Here is a 17,118-nt window from a genome sequence, read left to right as displayed (position 1 = left end):
GGTGTTTCTCCAGAATTGCTATCTTTTATTGAGCCAATATCCTGCAGACTGCCCTTGATGGTTTTATTTTGTCATTGAAAGAAAGCCAGAAAACATTGAATATTTCAGAAAGTAATGACTGGAAAGAGCAAGTCATTTTTGTGCTACCATGTTCATAAATACCTATTCTTTTTTGTGATGTGTCTCCTCCCAACTTTCTTTTTACCAGCCATTTCTATCCCTCATTTTCTCTCCCTCTCTCTCTTTCACAGGGAGTTTCTTGCTCTGAATGTGTACGTGGCTCTGTGTTACTATAAACTAGATTACTATGACGTCTCACAAGAGGTCCTGGCTGTGTACCTGCAGCAAGTGCCTGACAGCACCATCGCTCTCAACCTCAAGGCTTGTAACCATTTCCGTCTCTACAATGGCAAGGCAGCCGAGGTATTATATATGAGGAATTTGTATAGCGCAAACTTTGCCAAAAGGCAGCGGAGCAAGCACTGTGCATTTCTATGGCAAACATGCAGTCAATGAATGATTAGCGAGGTAGATGATTTGTAAGAGCAAAAGCAGACTGTTACCGCAGTGTATGTAGTGGTCTTCAAAGAGGTGCATCTTCAGCTCTGGGGAAGTCTAAATGGACACAGGGATGTTGCATAAATAGAGAAGGATGGTTGCAATATATTTTCTTTTTTACAATTCTTTACCTCCAGTTTGATGGTGTCCTGTCTTATTTTTCATGCTTGTATTGTCTGGGAGGTTGAAGTCATCCAGGAGGGTGTTCAGGCTGTGTCAGATGGATGAGGTGGTGAGGAAATCTGAGAATTTATCAATGAAGTCTTTGTTGCTCCAGGGGGCCTGTAGATGAGAAAGAAGCACTGAGGTGTGTCAAGTGGATTTGAGGATCCTAATGGAGTTGTGCTGCCTGCTTGCCTGGGGAGCAGGATCAGGAGTACTTAGGGGTGACGGCGAGGCTTCCTCCCTCCTTATGTGTGTGGTTTCTACGCTGGATGCTGTAGCCAGCGTGTATCAAGAATGTTGTGTGTGTGGGTGTGAAACATGTTTTTGTAATGAACAGTGCTCCAGGCTTATGATAGGTGATGAGGTCAGTGATGTCCAGTATGTTTGATAGTGTGTGGGTGTGTGAGTGGTCTAGGTCTGAGTGTGATTGCAGGAATGGGCAGTATGCCTTGCTAGGCACTTGATAAGTTATTCCCTTGTTTGTGTTCACTGTACTGTCAGTGAAGAAGTGGTTCAAGCAGTGGTTCTGGCTAAATAGCCCATCCTGGTCTTTAAGGCCATGTCTCTGGTTTTTTGTTTTAAAGATGATCTCTGTGAAAAACCAGTGACCTCATTTTTTGTGAATGTTGGAAAAGCAGAGATGTCTTTTTCTGAAGGGTTGGATGCTGAGAAATGCAGTAATGTCACTTCTGTAGTGGTGGATGTTGACAAATGACGTTCTCTTTTGTGGTTTCTTCTTTTAATGATGCTTTTGCTGTGAAATCAGTGAAGGTGCTGTCTAAAGAGCTGATTCACAGACAGTGTAGTGATGTTACTTCCTTTAGAGATAGATGCCAGTAATCATGTATTTTGGCCCCCTGAGCTTTAACCAGGAGCCATTGCAAAACCATAGTGATTGCCCAAGTAGTCATGTGGCACCACTAACTAGTTTGAAGGCCTAAGTTTGTACTTAAATTGTTTGACACTCTTGTAACTAATCCCATTTCTGGATCGGTGCTCTTTGTAGGTTGCACATGTATCTCTGCTGCAGGGGATTTAATTAGCAGTTCTGATAAATCTGAATTGAAACATGAAAACACACACCAACACCCCCTCCACAAACACACAAATACCTAAAAAACACAAGCATGCACATATACGCGTGACTTCCAGTTATACACTGTAATGAAAACAGGTGAATAATTTCAGAGCTATTTTATGCTTTTGAGACACTATATTTAAGGACAGGACAAAGGGCATTTAGGGACAGGACATAGTTTTGAAAGGCGGGACTTTATAGATTTCTTGCCTGTAGGGCCTTTTATGTACTAATTTGCTCTTTTTTCACTATACTGATTAATGGTTTGTTGTTCCGGATCTGTATTGTTTATAGCTGATTACAGCTTGTCAGTGCTGCACAATACTTTCCAAACCCCGCTAACCACTATCTCCTTCTCTACTCAATCTTGTTTGGGAAAGGAAGTGGTTGTTGTTCAGGAACTAAGTTCTGGATACCTGATGTCACATTTTGACATCATTACAGCAACTTAACAACAGGTCCCCAGTGATATCTGCAGGACCTTGGTATCAGTCTGTTACATCAGATGATTAAACTAATATCAGACTGTGGCATTACTCCAGGAGCATTGGCATTAAACTGTTAGATACCAAATGCCAGTTAGAATGTGACCTGGACATCACACCGCCAGTTCAATGTTAGCATGTAACATTGCTTCGGAAAGATTGTGTGTGAATGAAATTGGTCAGGAGCTTTCCCTCAGACTTTAACCCTTAGCCACCCTTCATCTTCCATGCACCCCATCCCACGGTCTTTAACACCATTTATAGTAAAAGGCAGAGTTCTCTCCTTGTAATGAAAGGGTTGTAAAATATTTTAATTTTCAACCACTGCCCCATAGATTTTAGAACCTAAAAGGAAACCAGTCTTAAAACATTATGTTAGCAGAACTAAGAGCTAAGCAGACGTAGTGTAGTCTGGTATGGTTTTAAATGAGACAAAAGTTTAATAATTTAGGTAGAGCAACAGCATTCCACAGTTCCTACAATTCATGCATTGTGCAAAAAGTGGATTTTCAGAAAGAGATGGTGTAGCCCCTGTTAGAGCACTTGGATGCCCCTGTAGGAAGCCCCAATGCTAATTGAAGTGGAGAGTAACTCGATAGTCTGGAGGTGAGGTGTGGCTGAGCTCCTTCATAGGACCTGTATTTATTGGGAAACCCACGTTCACCACATTGAGGCTTCCAACTGAGAAAATACATCTCCCATGTAAACAGCAACACCAGAACAATATTAAAGTTAGGAAATAGACATGATAATGTTCCAAAACATAGTTAAATTAACACAAATTAATGATTAATTTGCACAACAGTGTTGCAAATCTGATATTGGGATCAGGGGATATTAAAAATGAATTGTGGCGTTTTTGTTTGTAAGGCAGCCTCTCAAAATGAAAACTGAATCACACAAAGAAACCGGCTGTGATTTCAAAAACAGCCACTAAGAGAGAAGCTTAGCTTTTGACAATGAAACCAACCTATGCTTCCATGGTATTACCATAGGACGTTTTTAAGTTTTTATTTTTACAAAATATGTTGAGTCCAAAAACTGCGTTCCTCACATGCAACAAATGCTCTTGTTTAAAAAACCCTGCACATTTCCTGATCTTTAGATTGTTTCTTCAAACACCAGTCTATAGTTCTGAGGCTACTTCGCCTGGTACTCCAAAAGTTCCCAAATGTTCAGGTACAGGCACCTTGGACAACAACCGAGTTCAAGTGGGAAAATGGCTTTCAGTCATTTTGTGCAGGTCCACGGCCAAAAATCCAGTCACCAGTAGTTTTGCTGGCTTTGTTCCAGAGGGATGCATTTTCCTGTTTCTTAAAACTTCCACACTTCCACATAAGCATTTGAAGAAATGCCACACCAGGCAGTCTGGATAGGCCTGGGCCTTCTTAGTCTTATTGTTCATCAATAGACTAGCTTCCTTCCCCAGTAACTAGAGCAGCTTTCTAGTTCCAGGGATTCAAAGCAAGTGGTAGAAATCTCTCTTCAGCCCTTCACTCGTCACATCGGCATTTTTCCAGCAGGGCTTTCTTCTATCTTCTGCTCCAGTCAGCTCTATGGTGGAAAGGGTTTTAAAACAGCTCTTAAATGTTGAGGTCCACTGTGATTCGCAAATCTCCTTGATCGTTTCCAGCTAAAGTTCCTGCTTCTTCATCTTTAACTGTAATATGATACCTCTGCTCAGCTCTTTGAGGCAGAGGTGTCCAAATTTATGTATGCTACAAAAATCCAAAAAGTAAATTTATAGAGGTACTGAAAATCCTTTTCCTTTCTGTCTTCACACCTTCCCAAAGCCAGCCCGCTCCCGTACTAGAAAATCAAAGAAAGATCCCAGCCCTCTTGTGCACGTCTGCAGTGAGGATTTTATAATAACAAGCACATTTCTCCCACCGTTTGATTAAAAGTTCTACTTTGCTTCCTTCAGAAATGGCGAGTTTTATTAGTCCCATTTTGCCAGGCAGATGCAACAGGAAAGGTTTAAATCATTGAATGCTTTGAAGGGGCAGAAGGTCATCTTCCTTGCAGATAAAAGCAGCGTTCCTGATTCCAGGTACGCGTGAGCCCCAGGAGTTTCAACTGCCTATTTAAAAGCCAGAAAAATAAAAACTTATAGAAGTCATGTTTGCAGCATATGAGATAAGAAATAAAAAACAATAGTGCCTTTTTTATGCATGTGCAGAATATATATATATATATATATATATATATATATATATATTCACTGAAAAAAACAACGGTTACAGGGACACTTTAGTTAGGTTCTGAATATACTCGTGCAAAACCATAGAAATTCAGCAGTTAGAGTTCTTTCAATTAACTATAACTCGCGCCCTAAGGGAACTATAACGTGCACAGTTTTCTTATCAATAATTTTATTGCAAATGTTGAGGTGATAGTATCAAAGATGGCATAGAAGATTTCATCAATGATATAATATGTGGAGTAATTAGCAGGGCAATTTGCAAATGTTTGCAAATATCGCACATGATGAAGCAAAATTATTTTAAACCCATAACTTGCCCCTAAAATACACTTATATCACACATCTGGGGTCAGGGTACCTTCACCCTTACCCTTTATGCCACTTTCAATTAGGATTTTCACCACTGGGGACCGTGTCCTGTGAAATAAAATGACAGCCACAACTTTCAGGTTGTGGTCAGCCAATTACAGCGCTTCTTTTTGCACAAGCATTCGTGAAAATTCATGGATTTCCGCTAAATATTTGTGAAATAATTGCAAAGTCGTCACGGCCAGAGATATAAAATTTGGATTTCCCTACATTTCTCAAACTACCGAAAGGATTTACTCAAAATAAGCAAAAGCACAATCTGCTTACCAAAAGCTAGCTTTCAGCCAAATTTGGTGTAATTCCATCCAGTGGTTCGGGCTGTAGTCTTGTTCAGGGATCCTGTGGGAATTAATATGGAAAATACAACTTTTTTGACCCCCAATAGGATCTATCTATCTATCTATCTATCTATCTATCTATCTATCTATCTATCTATCTATCTATCTATCTATCTATCTCCAGACCTTGGCATATACTCACTTACAGACACCCACTCACAGACCCAGCTAGACACAAACACATCCTCTCACAGACCCACTCAGACTCATGCACCCACTCACGGACCCACTCAGAGACACACATAGACCCAGTCAGAGGCATCCCTGCGCCTCATCCTTGATGGTCTAGAGGCCATCACAAGTAAGTATTTCCTTTTCTTTCTCTCTCTCGCTCTTTCACTCTTCGTTTTCTGCCTCTTTTTCTATCATCCCTTGTCTTTCTCTATTTCTTTTTCCTTTCTCCCCTCTTTCGTCTGACCCCCCAGCGAAGCACCTTTCCTGCCCTCCCAGCTGACCGCTCCCCCACCCCTGCTCCCTCCCTTTCTTAATGGCGGCCGCAGCACTGTGAGAGGCAACTGCACTGACCGCCTGGTCACCGTCTGCTGCCCTCCCCAGACCCTCTGGCTGCTGCTGCTGCCTCTGCCGGGACGAACTGAGAGTCTCCTGACTCTCAGTTAGAGGCCCTCCTCCACCCGCAGGCTCATCCCTGCGCCTCATCTCTGGTGGTCTAGTGGCCATCACAAGTAAGTATTTCCTTTTCTCTTTTCTTTCTCTCTGTCGCTCTTTCACTCTTGTGTTTTCTGCCATTTTTTCTATCATCCCTTGTTTTTCTCTGTTTCTTTTTCCTTTCTCCCCTCTGCCCCCCCTCCCCACCCACTAAGCACCTTTCCCGCCATCCCACCTCCCAGCTGATCGCTACCCCCACTCCCTCCCCTTGTTAATAGTGGCCGCAGCGCGGCCACGCAGGGAACGCGCCAAAGGCATGCCCATCTGGCCCGTCCGTGCCCAGCGCCAGGAACCGTGGATATCCATTAAACCACCCCTGGACTGCCTCCATTACAACTCCAAGACCCTCCTCCGCCTCCACACCGGATGTCTCAACAACTACTGCACTATCTCCCCCAACGACACCTACGGACCTTTCATCTGCAGGAACTGCAACTTCAGCGCCAGCCTCAACAAACTGAAGGTACTCTCCGCACACAAAGATACCAACAACCTCCACAACCCCATCAACTGCCTGCTCCTGAACATCCGCTCCCTTCTCAAACATGCCACCGAACTCTGGGACCTGATCGACACCACCCGACAGGACATCGCCTTCCTTACCGAGACCTGGACCAACCCCACCTCGGGTCCAGGCATCGCCCTTCCCGACGGTTTCAGCATCCTAAGGAGGGGGCCGGCCCTCCCACCCGGGGGGAAGACTCACCATCGTACACAAGTCCTCACTATGTGTCAAGGCCGTTCAAGAAGAACACTGCACCACCATGGAACACCTTCACTTCCTGGTCTACTCCAACCACAACTTCTCCATCTGCGGCACCCTGGTGTATAGGCCACCCGGCCCCCGCCCAGCTTTCATAGATGACGTCATAGACATCGCCTCCCCCCAGGTCCTGGCGTCAGTCGACTACCCCCTCCTCGGTGACCTGAATTTCCACCTCGAGGACCGCACCGATCCAAACACCACTGCTCTACTCGACAACTTTGCCACCATCGGCATGAGACAGCTGGTCTCCACACCCACACACATCGTGGGCACACACTGGACCCCATCTTAACCCCAAGCAACCGGATCACTATCAAGACCAACCCCACCCCAGACTGGACCGACCACTGCTGCATACACTTCACAATCACCTCACCCAGCAGCCGCACCCGCACCCCCAGGACCCCCCCACAGGAAATAGAACAAAATCACCAACGAGCAACTCACCTCATCCCACCCTCCCCCTCTGATGACACTAACACAGCAGCGCACAATCTCAACGCAAGGCTCACTGAATGCGCCAACACTCTAGCCCCTCTCCGGCTTACATCAGCTAAACACGTACCTAAGAAAGCCAGCTGGTTCACCACTCAACTCCAAGAATCAATACGTCCCCTTAGACGTTTAGGGAAAAAATGGAGGAACAGCCAACCCTGCGAAGCCCTCGCCTCATTCAGAGCCGCAACCGCCACCCACCGACAAAAAATCAAGAACACAAGGAAGGACGCACTCCGGGAGCTCATCAACTCCTCCACACAAAGCTCTATGGAACTCTTCTCAGTCATCAATGAGTTCACAGATCCTGCCTCTGACACCACCAGCATCCCCTGTCACAGGACCTCTGTGACAAACTCACCTCCTTTTTCCACCACAAGATCTAGGACATCTAAGACATCTCCCTCCTGGAAAATGCTGGCACCAGAACCTGTGACTGACCCATCCCCCTAGAACCCACCCAGACCATCCACGGCTGGTCTATGCTCACCACAGAGGAAACAGGCAACATCATGAACAGCACCCACTCCGGAGCTCCCTCGGACCCCAGCCCGCACCACATATACATCAGAGCCAGCGCATCCATCGCCCCGAGCTCCATAACACAATCAACTGCTCCATCAGTACGGGCACCTTCCCCGAGGACTGGAACCACACCGAAATACTACCTCTCCTGAAGAAACCTTCGGCCGACCCATGAGAACTAAAGAACTTCAGGCCTATCTTGCTGCTACCCTACCCCGCCAAAGTACTGGAGAAAGCAATCAACGCACAACTACGGAATTTCATTGAAACCAACAACTCCCTGGACAGCTCCCAGTGCGGCTTCAGCAGCAGTCGCAGCACGGAGACAGCACTCCTGGCAGCCACCAACGACATCCAATTGTTCCTAGACCGCTGCCACACCACAGCACTTATACTCCTCGACCTCCCACAGCTCTCTGTGCACCAGACTCCATGACATAGGAATCCGCGGAAGAGCCCAGGAATGGATTCACTCTTCCTCTCGGGGAGGGTGCATAGGGTCAGACTCCTGACCTACACGCCCAGAACCACAGGAGTCAACTGCGGAATCCCCCAAGGATCCTCGCTGAGTCCCACTCTGTTCAACGTATACATGGCCCCTCTTGCTGCCATCGTCAGAAGCCACGATTTCATATGCCAATGACACACAACTCATCATTTTCCTCACCGAAGACCCAGACCTGGCCAAAAGGAACTTTCACTCAGGAATGGAAGCCATCGCCACCTGGATAAGAGAAAGCTGCCTCGAGCTCAACTCCAACAAGACGGAGCTCATCATCTTTGGTGGCCCACATCCCTCAGCGCCCCCCCTTCACCCACTGAGCACGCCCACTACTTAGAAATCATCCTCGACTCCTCCCTATCCATGACCCGCCAGGTAAACTCTGTTGCCTCCTCCTGCTGGCACATTCTCCGCAAACTTCGGAAGATCTTCAGATGGATCCCAGCAGACTGTCACAGGATAGTCACCCACGCCTTAGTCACTAGCAAGCTCGACTACGACAACGCCCTCTACACCGGCACCTCAACTAGGAACATCAAAAACGTCAACTCATCCAGGACGCCGACGCCAGACTCATTCTGGACTTCCCTCACGAGAACACATCTCCCAACACCTGAGGACCCTCCACTGGCTACCGGTCGAGAAGCGAATCACCTTCAAGCTTCTCACCCACACGTACAAGGCCATACACAACGGAGGTCCAGCCTCCCTGAACCACCGCATCTCCTTCCACACCCCGCCAGATCCCTCTGCTCCACCCAGATGGCCCTGGCCACTGTCCCTCGCATCTGCAAAACCACCGCCGTAGGACGATCTTTCACTTACTCTGCAGGAAAGAGCTGGAACAACCTCCTCTTGCACCTCAGACAAAGCCTGTGGTTCGCCATCTTCAGGAAGAACCTCAAGACGTGGCTCTTCGGATGAGACCCGTCCCCTCCCCCAGTGCCTTGAGACCCTCACGGGTGAGTAGCCGCGCTTTACAAATATTGATTGACACACACCCACTCACAGACCCAATGAGACACTAACACACCCACACACAGACCCACTCAGACACTCATGCACCTACTCACAGACCCCCTCAGAGACTCATGCACTCACTCACAGACCCTCTTAGAGACTCATGCACCCACTCACAGGCCCACTCAAACATTCACACACTCACTCATAGACCCACTAAGACTCTCACACACCCACTCACAGATTACTCTTACACCCACTCTTACGCCCAGAGACACCCTCTCACACCTACTTTTACACCCAGAGAGACAGGCCCTATGGCCAACCCTGCTGCGCTCGGCCAAAGGCAGTGTGCGGGGTTGGGTGGTTATTGGGAAATTGGCTGCAGGCCAGGCCCTGTGGCCTCCGCTGTGTGGGATGCGGGGTTAGGTGGTTATAGGGGCCTGCTTGGCGGTGGTTTGATTAACGTATAGTAATTAAAATTACTTTAAGCTAAAAAAAAAACATAGAAATTCACTGAAAAAAACAAAGGCTACAGGGACATTCTAGTTAGGTTCTAAATTTACTCGTACAAAAACAAAAACATTCAGCAGTTGTAATTAAAGTTATTCCACATAACTATAACTGGCTCCCTAAGGTAACTATAACTTACGCTCTCGCCATGAAGCATTAGCAGCCAAATTAATGAATAAAAAGCTGTGCATGGCGCAGAGGCGCGAGTTATAGTTACCTTAGGCTGCGAGTAATAGTTGTTTGAAATAACTCATTCAGAACCTAAGTATAACATACCTGTAAGCCTTGGTTTTTTTAACTGATACATCTTCAGGCCTAGCCTTGTGTGAGACAAAGCTTTCTTTCTACAGAATTTGCTTAATATAAGTGATTGCTAAAAGTTTTGCTTAAGACTTGTAATTGGAATTCGATTTTTACTGCATCTGCCACTATTTGTGCATACTTTATAGGAAAACATACACGTTAAATATGACATTTAAATAGCAAATATTGTTTTCACGTTTTAGGGAAATGCACATGGCATTAGAGACTGTAGCATTGAAACAATCTCAAATTTCCCCTGTAACTTTGTTTTTTTTGTTAATCCAGCTCCTTGGGAGTAATGAAGCTTGAGGAGTGGCCAATACTGACTGAAAGGTTTATTCATGCTATCAATGAGGACATTAGATGTACATTCAGTAATGATCAGGATGACTGCTTGTGCTGCAGTGAGGATATTTGGAAGTCTAAGTATTTATGTCAGAACCAAATCAAATGACTACCGAGAGATACCTAAAACAGATTGTCATTAGAAATTCAATTTCCGAATAAAAACAGAAGACCGTTTTAGCAGAGGAAAACCTTGAGAGCATAAGGAAACAAAATTGGAAGACTTTTGCTATCTCCTATTGCTGTAATAACGTTGCTTGACTTTGATCCCCTTTCTGGGCAGTGTGAGGTAGCAGGCACCCATACTTGATGTGGGAAAACTCTGCAAGTCTTTCATATCTCATACAGATCTCTGCTTTCACTTATCCCAACTTTTTTTAGGCAGAGCTGAAAAGTTTGATGGACAACTCCTCGTCTTCTTTCGAGTTTGCTAAGGAGCTCATCCGACACAACTTGGTAAGCTGTGAAGAAGTAGTCTGTTTGCCACCAAATGAGCCATTACATTATCGCTAGAACCATTTATTAGGTCTCTTAGTTCAAGGGCTATGTGCCCTGTCTCTTACATGGGTTTTGCGATTTTCTTCTGCTACTGATGACTGTGGTATAGATCCATGTTTAATATGGAAGGAATGTAAATGATTCACTATGACATTAATGAAGTGAAGGTATGCAAAAGATGGTTATGGGTCTTAGTGCTGAAGCGCAGGGTGAGTCTGCTGGTCCATATTGTCACTAGAAAACTAAAACTGGGTTCTAGTCCTCAAAGCAACAGATCTTGATTTGAAATGATATCTGTACATTTGCATTGCCTTGTATTTTATATGGCACATTGAACATACCTGAAGCAGGTAGCAGTTCACAGAAACAGTTTCTACTGCTCCCTTATTTTTACGGTTTAGTCTGCCCAACCAGTCTGTGTTGTTGTTTGTACATGCAATTAAAGTTAAGTGTGCCACGTTAAAATAATACCTTAAACTGCAGAAGCAGTTCTTTGAGAGGTTGGAGACAAGATGGATATCGTCACCTTGGGCATTTGGAAAACCCCTGTTTTATCGGTTACCCTATATCAGGGCTTCCTATGTGCTCTGGAACCTTGAATGAAACAGAAGTAGAGCGTCATTTTCGGACCAGTTGGTTTGAAGGGTGTTGCTTGTTAGGATGAATTGTGTGCAGTCTTTTATCTTCTCGTAGTCACAACAGTTGTGTATGCATTCCAGATTATTGGAGCAAGCTGGCTTTGGCATGCTTGGCAGTTCGTGAATGTCTTAGCCGACAGCAGTGCTGTTTAACCTTTTAGCTTCATTGACCCCCACGTAATCGTCACTGGAATATGGGTACCCCATTGAATCAATATTGGAAACCGGAGTCCCCTACTGAGTCATTACTGGAGTCTAGGGTCCGACCCGAAGCAGTTTTGATAATTTGAATTGCAAAACAATACACAAAATTACGGATGTAAGCATTCATAAAAAAATACACCAATTATTAAATATTGTATTTAATTTATAAACACATATAAAACACCCCATTTTTTATTTTAATGCAAGGGTTGGAGCTTTTCTAAATTTAATTGAGGCCATCCATCGACCATACTGTATTCATTTTAATGTGCTTGTTCTGCTCTATATGTTACCACCTTAATTTTCAGGTCTGTTTTCTTTGCTGAGTGTTTCAAATGTTCAGTCTTATATTTTGTGATTTACTTATATACAATGTATTACTCTGTTAACGTTATTTTACTTTTTAAGCATTTGCGGATCCACTAAGTAGGCATTCCAGACCCCAGGGGTACCTGGCCAGCGGTTAAGAACCGGTGGCCTAGGTTGTGGGTGAGATGCCAAGTGAAATTGGAGGACATGGAGTGCACAGGAGACTTGTGTTAGATGGGTTATTGTGGCTAGCTGGAGCATCAAAGGAGAAACCGAACACCCTGCAATGGTGAACCTGTGGAGGGATATACTGAGTTAGTGGAGGAATATACCAGAGAAGTTGTGTGGCTTGAATGGATTGATCCTGTTCCTACTGTAGTGAATCGGTAGCATTGTTGGAAGTGCAGATGCTGGGGTTGGTGCCCTGGGGTCTTGAGAGACGTCTCTGTGCCTGTTGATTCCTAGTAGTATGTAGTACTGGCTAGGCTTGGGACAGAGGTATTGCTAATTGACTGATGTTAAATGAATGTTCTTTGTGGGTGGACAGTATGAAAAGGTGGAGTGTTACTGCGTTTCTCAAATATTGGTCTTTTTATACAATGTTCTCTCTTTTCCCCTATCGATTAACTTGGCTCAGAAGTGTTTTAATGCCTTGTTTACTAAGAAGATTTTTCCCCAAAACTGAAATTAGAAATGCTCCAAGATCAATGGCATGTTTCGGTTAGAGATGATTAACTGTGATGTGACACTGCTGATTGTATGAATATGTTGCTGTATAGATTTGTCGGTGGTAACAGCCACCTAATATAGGGGGTCATTACGACCTCGGCGGTCTTTTTGCAAGAACGCCGAGGGCTGTGCAGGTGGTTTGCCGCTCGGCGTATTATGACTGTTGGCTGCTCTCTGTCGTTATTCCAACGGAGAACCGCCAACAGCCATACTTGCGGGCGGCGGGGAAATGGAGGTTGCTCCACCTTCACCGCCACGCCAACAGAACACCGCCCAGCGAATCACATCCTGTGATTCGTTGTGGCGGTGTTCTGTTGGCGTGGCGGTGTCGGCGGAGCTGGCCCCATGTCTCCCGTCCCCTCCCGGAGGATCGACGGACCAGGTAAGTCGATCGTCCGTTAGGAGAGGGGGGTGGGGGGGTGTTGTGTGCGTGCATGAGGGTGTGCATGTGTGTATGTAGGGGGGGTGTGAGTGCGTGTATGCTTGCGGGGGTGTTGTGTGTATGGGAATGAGTTTGTGTATGTCTGTGGGTATGTCTGTATGGATGTGTGCGTGTATGTTTGAATGTGGGTGTGTGTGCCTGACTGTGTGTGTGGCTGTGGGCATGTATGTCGGGGTGTGTGTGTGTTGGTGGTGCCTGCGTGCTTGTCGGGTGTGTGTCAGTAATGTTATGTTGGGGGTCGGGGTGGGGAGGGGGGCCCTGCCACCTTTGGGGGTGGCAGGGGTGGTGGGGGGTGTAGGGGAGGGAGTCGGGGATGGTGGTGGGGGGTGGGGGAGACCCCTATCAGTGCCAGGGAAGGAATTCCCTGGCACTGATAGTGCTTACCGCCATGGATTTCATGGCGGTTCAAACCGCTGGAAATCCACGGTGGTAAGCCGGGTCCAAATACCGCCGGCGGTATACTGACGGCCGCAGGGCTGAAAACCCAGGTCTCCAGCCCGGCGGTCGTTTCTGCCCTGGCGGGCGGGACGGAGAACCGGCGGATGACCATGGCGGTAACCGCCATGGTCATAATTCACCTAGGTAAGACCGCCAGCCTGTTGGCGGTCTTACCGCCGGTTCTCCACCATCCGCCAGGGTTGTAATGACCCCCATAGTGTTAAACTCTGTAATGAATTTTGAAACATAGTTTCCTTTTAGAGTCTCCCAATTTCATCCAGATGACTCAGCGCAGAAGCAGTCGAGAGATTGTATTGAAACTGTATACATCTCATTTTAAAACAGCAGGAACACAAGGATCCACCATATCAGTCTTTGTCAAGAGTGTAGAGTATGTATTGCAGTGTTGGGACACTTCATAAGGTTATTAGGGCAAGGTATTGCTAGCCAGGCAAAAGGTTGAACCCTCTGTGTATTTATCCCTCGGTCACTGTTAGGGCAATCATACGCAGTCTGGCTTCAAGTCAAACAGTCAATTGTCTCAATGTGTTCTTTGTGGACCTCATTGCCTGGACCAGTTAACAGTGCACCAGCTCAGCTGAGGCAGACATTGTGGCCTCTATGTTCTAGCATTGAACCCCATATTAGGAAAATAACACACACAAAAGGGACCTTCTCAGCAACAAGGCTCCCATTATCCTATGTGCTGACTCTGCATCTTACTTCAGTCAGTTGAATCAGTAGACCACTCCAAAACACCTTCAAATTGGAGCACCTAACCTCCTAGTTTTGAACATTTGGATTATTACTGAAGTAGTGCTAAAGTGTACTCGGGTGCTCTGCATGCCCTGGGCACTAACCTACATGAACCCATTCATTTTACTGGCCAACTACAGCTTACACTTTGGTCTCCAACCACTTTCAGACTCCTGACCATTCTGGCCAATCAGATGACTTTCTACGCAGCCAGCACGTGTCCCAGGCCTACCAGCCAATCACATATACCCAGAGCATGTCTTGTACACACCATATTAAGTTCTATGCCTGTGTAATGAAAATCACACTGAATACGCTGCTGTTTCACATCTGTGCCAGATATTAGGGTTGTTTGAATCCAGCTAAATCAAAGATGTTGAACTTGACAGTGTTAACAACTACCACCCTACCCTGTCAGTTTAGGGGAGTGCAGGTGCTCAGTGTGGGTCTCGGGAGTGCAGTCTGACCTGTTTCCACTCCTGCATTAAGTGACTTACTTGCCTTCCTTCTGTAGGTGGTCTTCCGAGGAGGAGAGGGGGCTCTTCAGGTGTTGCCACCCCTGGTGGATGTGATACCAGAAGCCAGACTGAACCTTGTCATCTATTATCTGCGGCAGGGTAAGAAATATCTCCTCACAGCGTCTCCCCTCTGTGAACCTAGAATCCCCATGTGAGGAGGTAATGCTGTTTGAGCCCCTGGTGGCAGATCGTCTCTGAGGGGGTTAGGTTGTCTTATCAGTCTTACTTCCCCTGTGAGGGAGGTCTGTTGTTTGAGTCCCTAAGAGGCGGTATATGATCTCTGATTAACTTTCAGTGGGAAGGACATTTCACATTAGAATCTTGAGTGGCGTATGCTGTCTGATCTCCCTGTGATGGACTTGCTGGAGAGGCTCGTCTAACAGAGCATGTTGTCTGATCCCCTGTGAGGGGGCGAGGATACAGATTTCACCGAACAGTATTTTTTCTGCGTTGTTTGAGTGGAATGTAATTCACATTTCTTGAACCAGAATTGCATGCAATGAATTAGGTACATTTAAAGGCAAGCACAAGTGCATGGCATTTATAAAACACCAAAACAGTATCCAGACACTATCACCATACAAAACCAGTTGCATACAATTAGAAAAGGAAGGTCCTTTTTTAAAATCATTCAGACGTTCTGTTGTTTTGAGCTGCAGATGAAGGTAATTCCACTATTTCACCTACAGAGAAGCACGTCTAACAAGTGTATACTAACTCAGAAAACATGCATTGATTGGAAGCAGCATGCCAAACGCATGACCAAAAAAATTGCTTATGAAGTAAAACAGGAAATAACTTATATGCCAGTGGCTTTAAATAGTTGTTTCCGCTGATTGATGGCGTGGCCTACTGTATTTTGAAGGATGTGGGTGGTTGTTTCTTCTCTATTTATGCACCTTGTATTCTCAGGACTAGTGATTCTCTAGTGGTCTCCTGCATTTCAAGGGTGTTGATGGCTACCCTTTCTGAATAATTGTGCTTATGGCATGCTGGAGTTATCACTGGTAGGTGATGATGTTGTGTGTTGCCTGCAGCATGTGCCTCTGGGTTGTGATACATACAGCTACATGTCAAGGATTAAAGTGGTTGTGTCCTCTTGGTGAAGCGTCCCCTTCTACATAAGGTAGATTTTGTAGTCTGTCCCCAGCAGCAGTCACCCAGAGCCACTCTGTCAGGTAAGGTTGGCTCTGTGCCACCTGTCAGCTGCCATCTGCTTATTTTCATACCAACTCCTATAAAGCCACCAAACATTTGGACATCTGACGGGACATGGTCCAATCCCATAACAGCAGTGCCATGGAAACCCAGGGGTTGGAATACCCGGGTGTTTTACATCTGTTTGAAGAAATATTGTTAAACAATTTCCCTCTATTGAAGTGTCCCTTTTGCTGTTCTTTCAGATGACGTGCAGGAAGCTTACAGCTTAATTAAAGACCTAGAGCCATCAACTCCGCAGGTAGGCAACTGGTTTTCTTGAAAGAAGCAGAGATTTGATCAGTTGGAAAGATGAAATTCTCAAGGACAGGCTCTGCTTCATAGGCACTGAACTGGGCGCACAGGCACTTAGTGCCAATACAATGGTCATTAATGAAGCAGTACATTTCAAAATGGTCCTTTACAGAATTGGTCTAGAATTCACACAGAATACCATAGTGATGCTTAAAATGCTGTGGTTGCTGATGGGCAAGTTCTATGCAATGTTAAATGTTTTATCTCATACACTGTCAAATAAAATTATCTGTAATTGCTCCTAAACATTTATTTGTTTCCCAAGTGGCATATGTGTAACCTGGAACATATTCTAGGGCTAAAGTCACTCAGTGTCCCCAGCCTACTTTCTAGATGTTTCAAATCTCCACCTATTGCATTGTAGACCTGGTAGACCAAGGTGGCTTTAGACTCTATTTTATTCTTCAAGTCAACCACAGCAGCCACATTCTCTTGTACAAATCACTTTGTCAATATGAAGCCAAATATTGTTTCAGTTCTTGCATTTTGAGTGATCAGAGAACAGGCATTTTGTAAAACATCACAACATTGACAGTACAGTATTCATAGCCTCTAGAACTGAGGAATTCTGGATAAAGCTAGATTGACTCTTTCTTTCAAGCCAAACAAATCACAAATGAGAAGTACTTGCATTTTACCACTTGGGTCTTGTACTGGGAAGCATTTGAGCTTTGCACAGTACAAATATTTCATATAGGTAGTGACCTCTTTATATTAATGTGGAGTAATTCTGAAATATGTCCAGTATCTGAAAGAAATACCTCACATAGGTACTTCTCATATGTTTTTTGTTGATTTGGCAG

The 17,118-nt window shown here is 45.4% G+C and overlaps 1 protein-coding gene across 2 annotated transcripts in view; it reads left to right on the top strand.

Moving 5' to 3' along the window:
- IFT56 (intraflagellar transport 56) overlaps positions 1 to 17,118 on the top strand; it is a 674,300-nt gene that overhangs the window by 150,501 nt on the left and 506,681 nt on the right. Inside the window, exons 7-10 of one of the 2 annotated variants that reach the window (XM_069231232.1) lie at positions 252 to 423; positions 10,653 to 10,727; positions 14,800 to 14,902; positions 16,207 to 16,262. In XM_069231232.1, the coding sequence (XP_069087333.1) occupies positions 252 to 423; positions 10,653 to 10,727; positions 14,800 to 14,902; positions 16,207 to 16,262 (406 nt within the window). The remainder of the gene's footprint in view (positions 1 to 251; positions 424 to 10,652; positions 10,728 to 14,799; positions 14,903 to 16,206; positions 16,263 to 17,118) is intronic. The other variant, XM_069231233.1, reaches the window with a different exon arrangement.

Source organism: Pleurodeles waltl, chromosome 4_2 (genome assembly GCF_031143425.1).
Source record: "Pleurodeles waltl isolate 20211129_DDA chromosome 4_2, aPleWal1.hap1.20221129, whole genome shotgun sequence".
Taxonomy (NCBI): domain Eukaryota; kingdom Metazoa; phylum Chordata; class Amphibia; order Caudata; family Salamandridae; genus Pleurodeles; species Pleurodeles waltl.
Note: the sequence above shows the minus strand (reverse complement) of the source record. Positions and strands in the feature narration are given on the sequence as shown.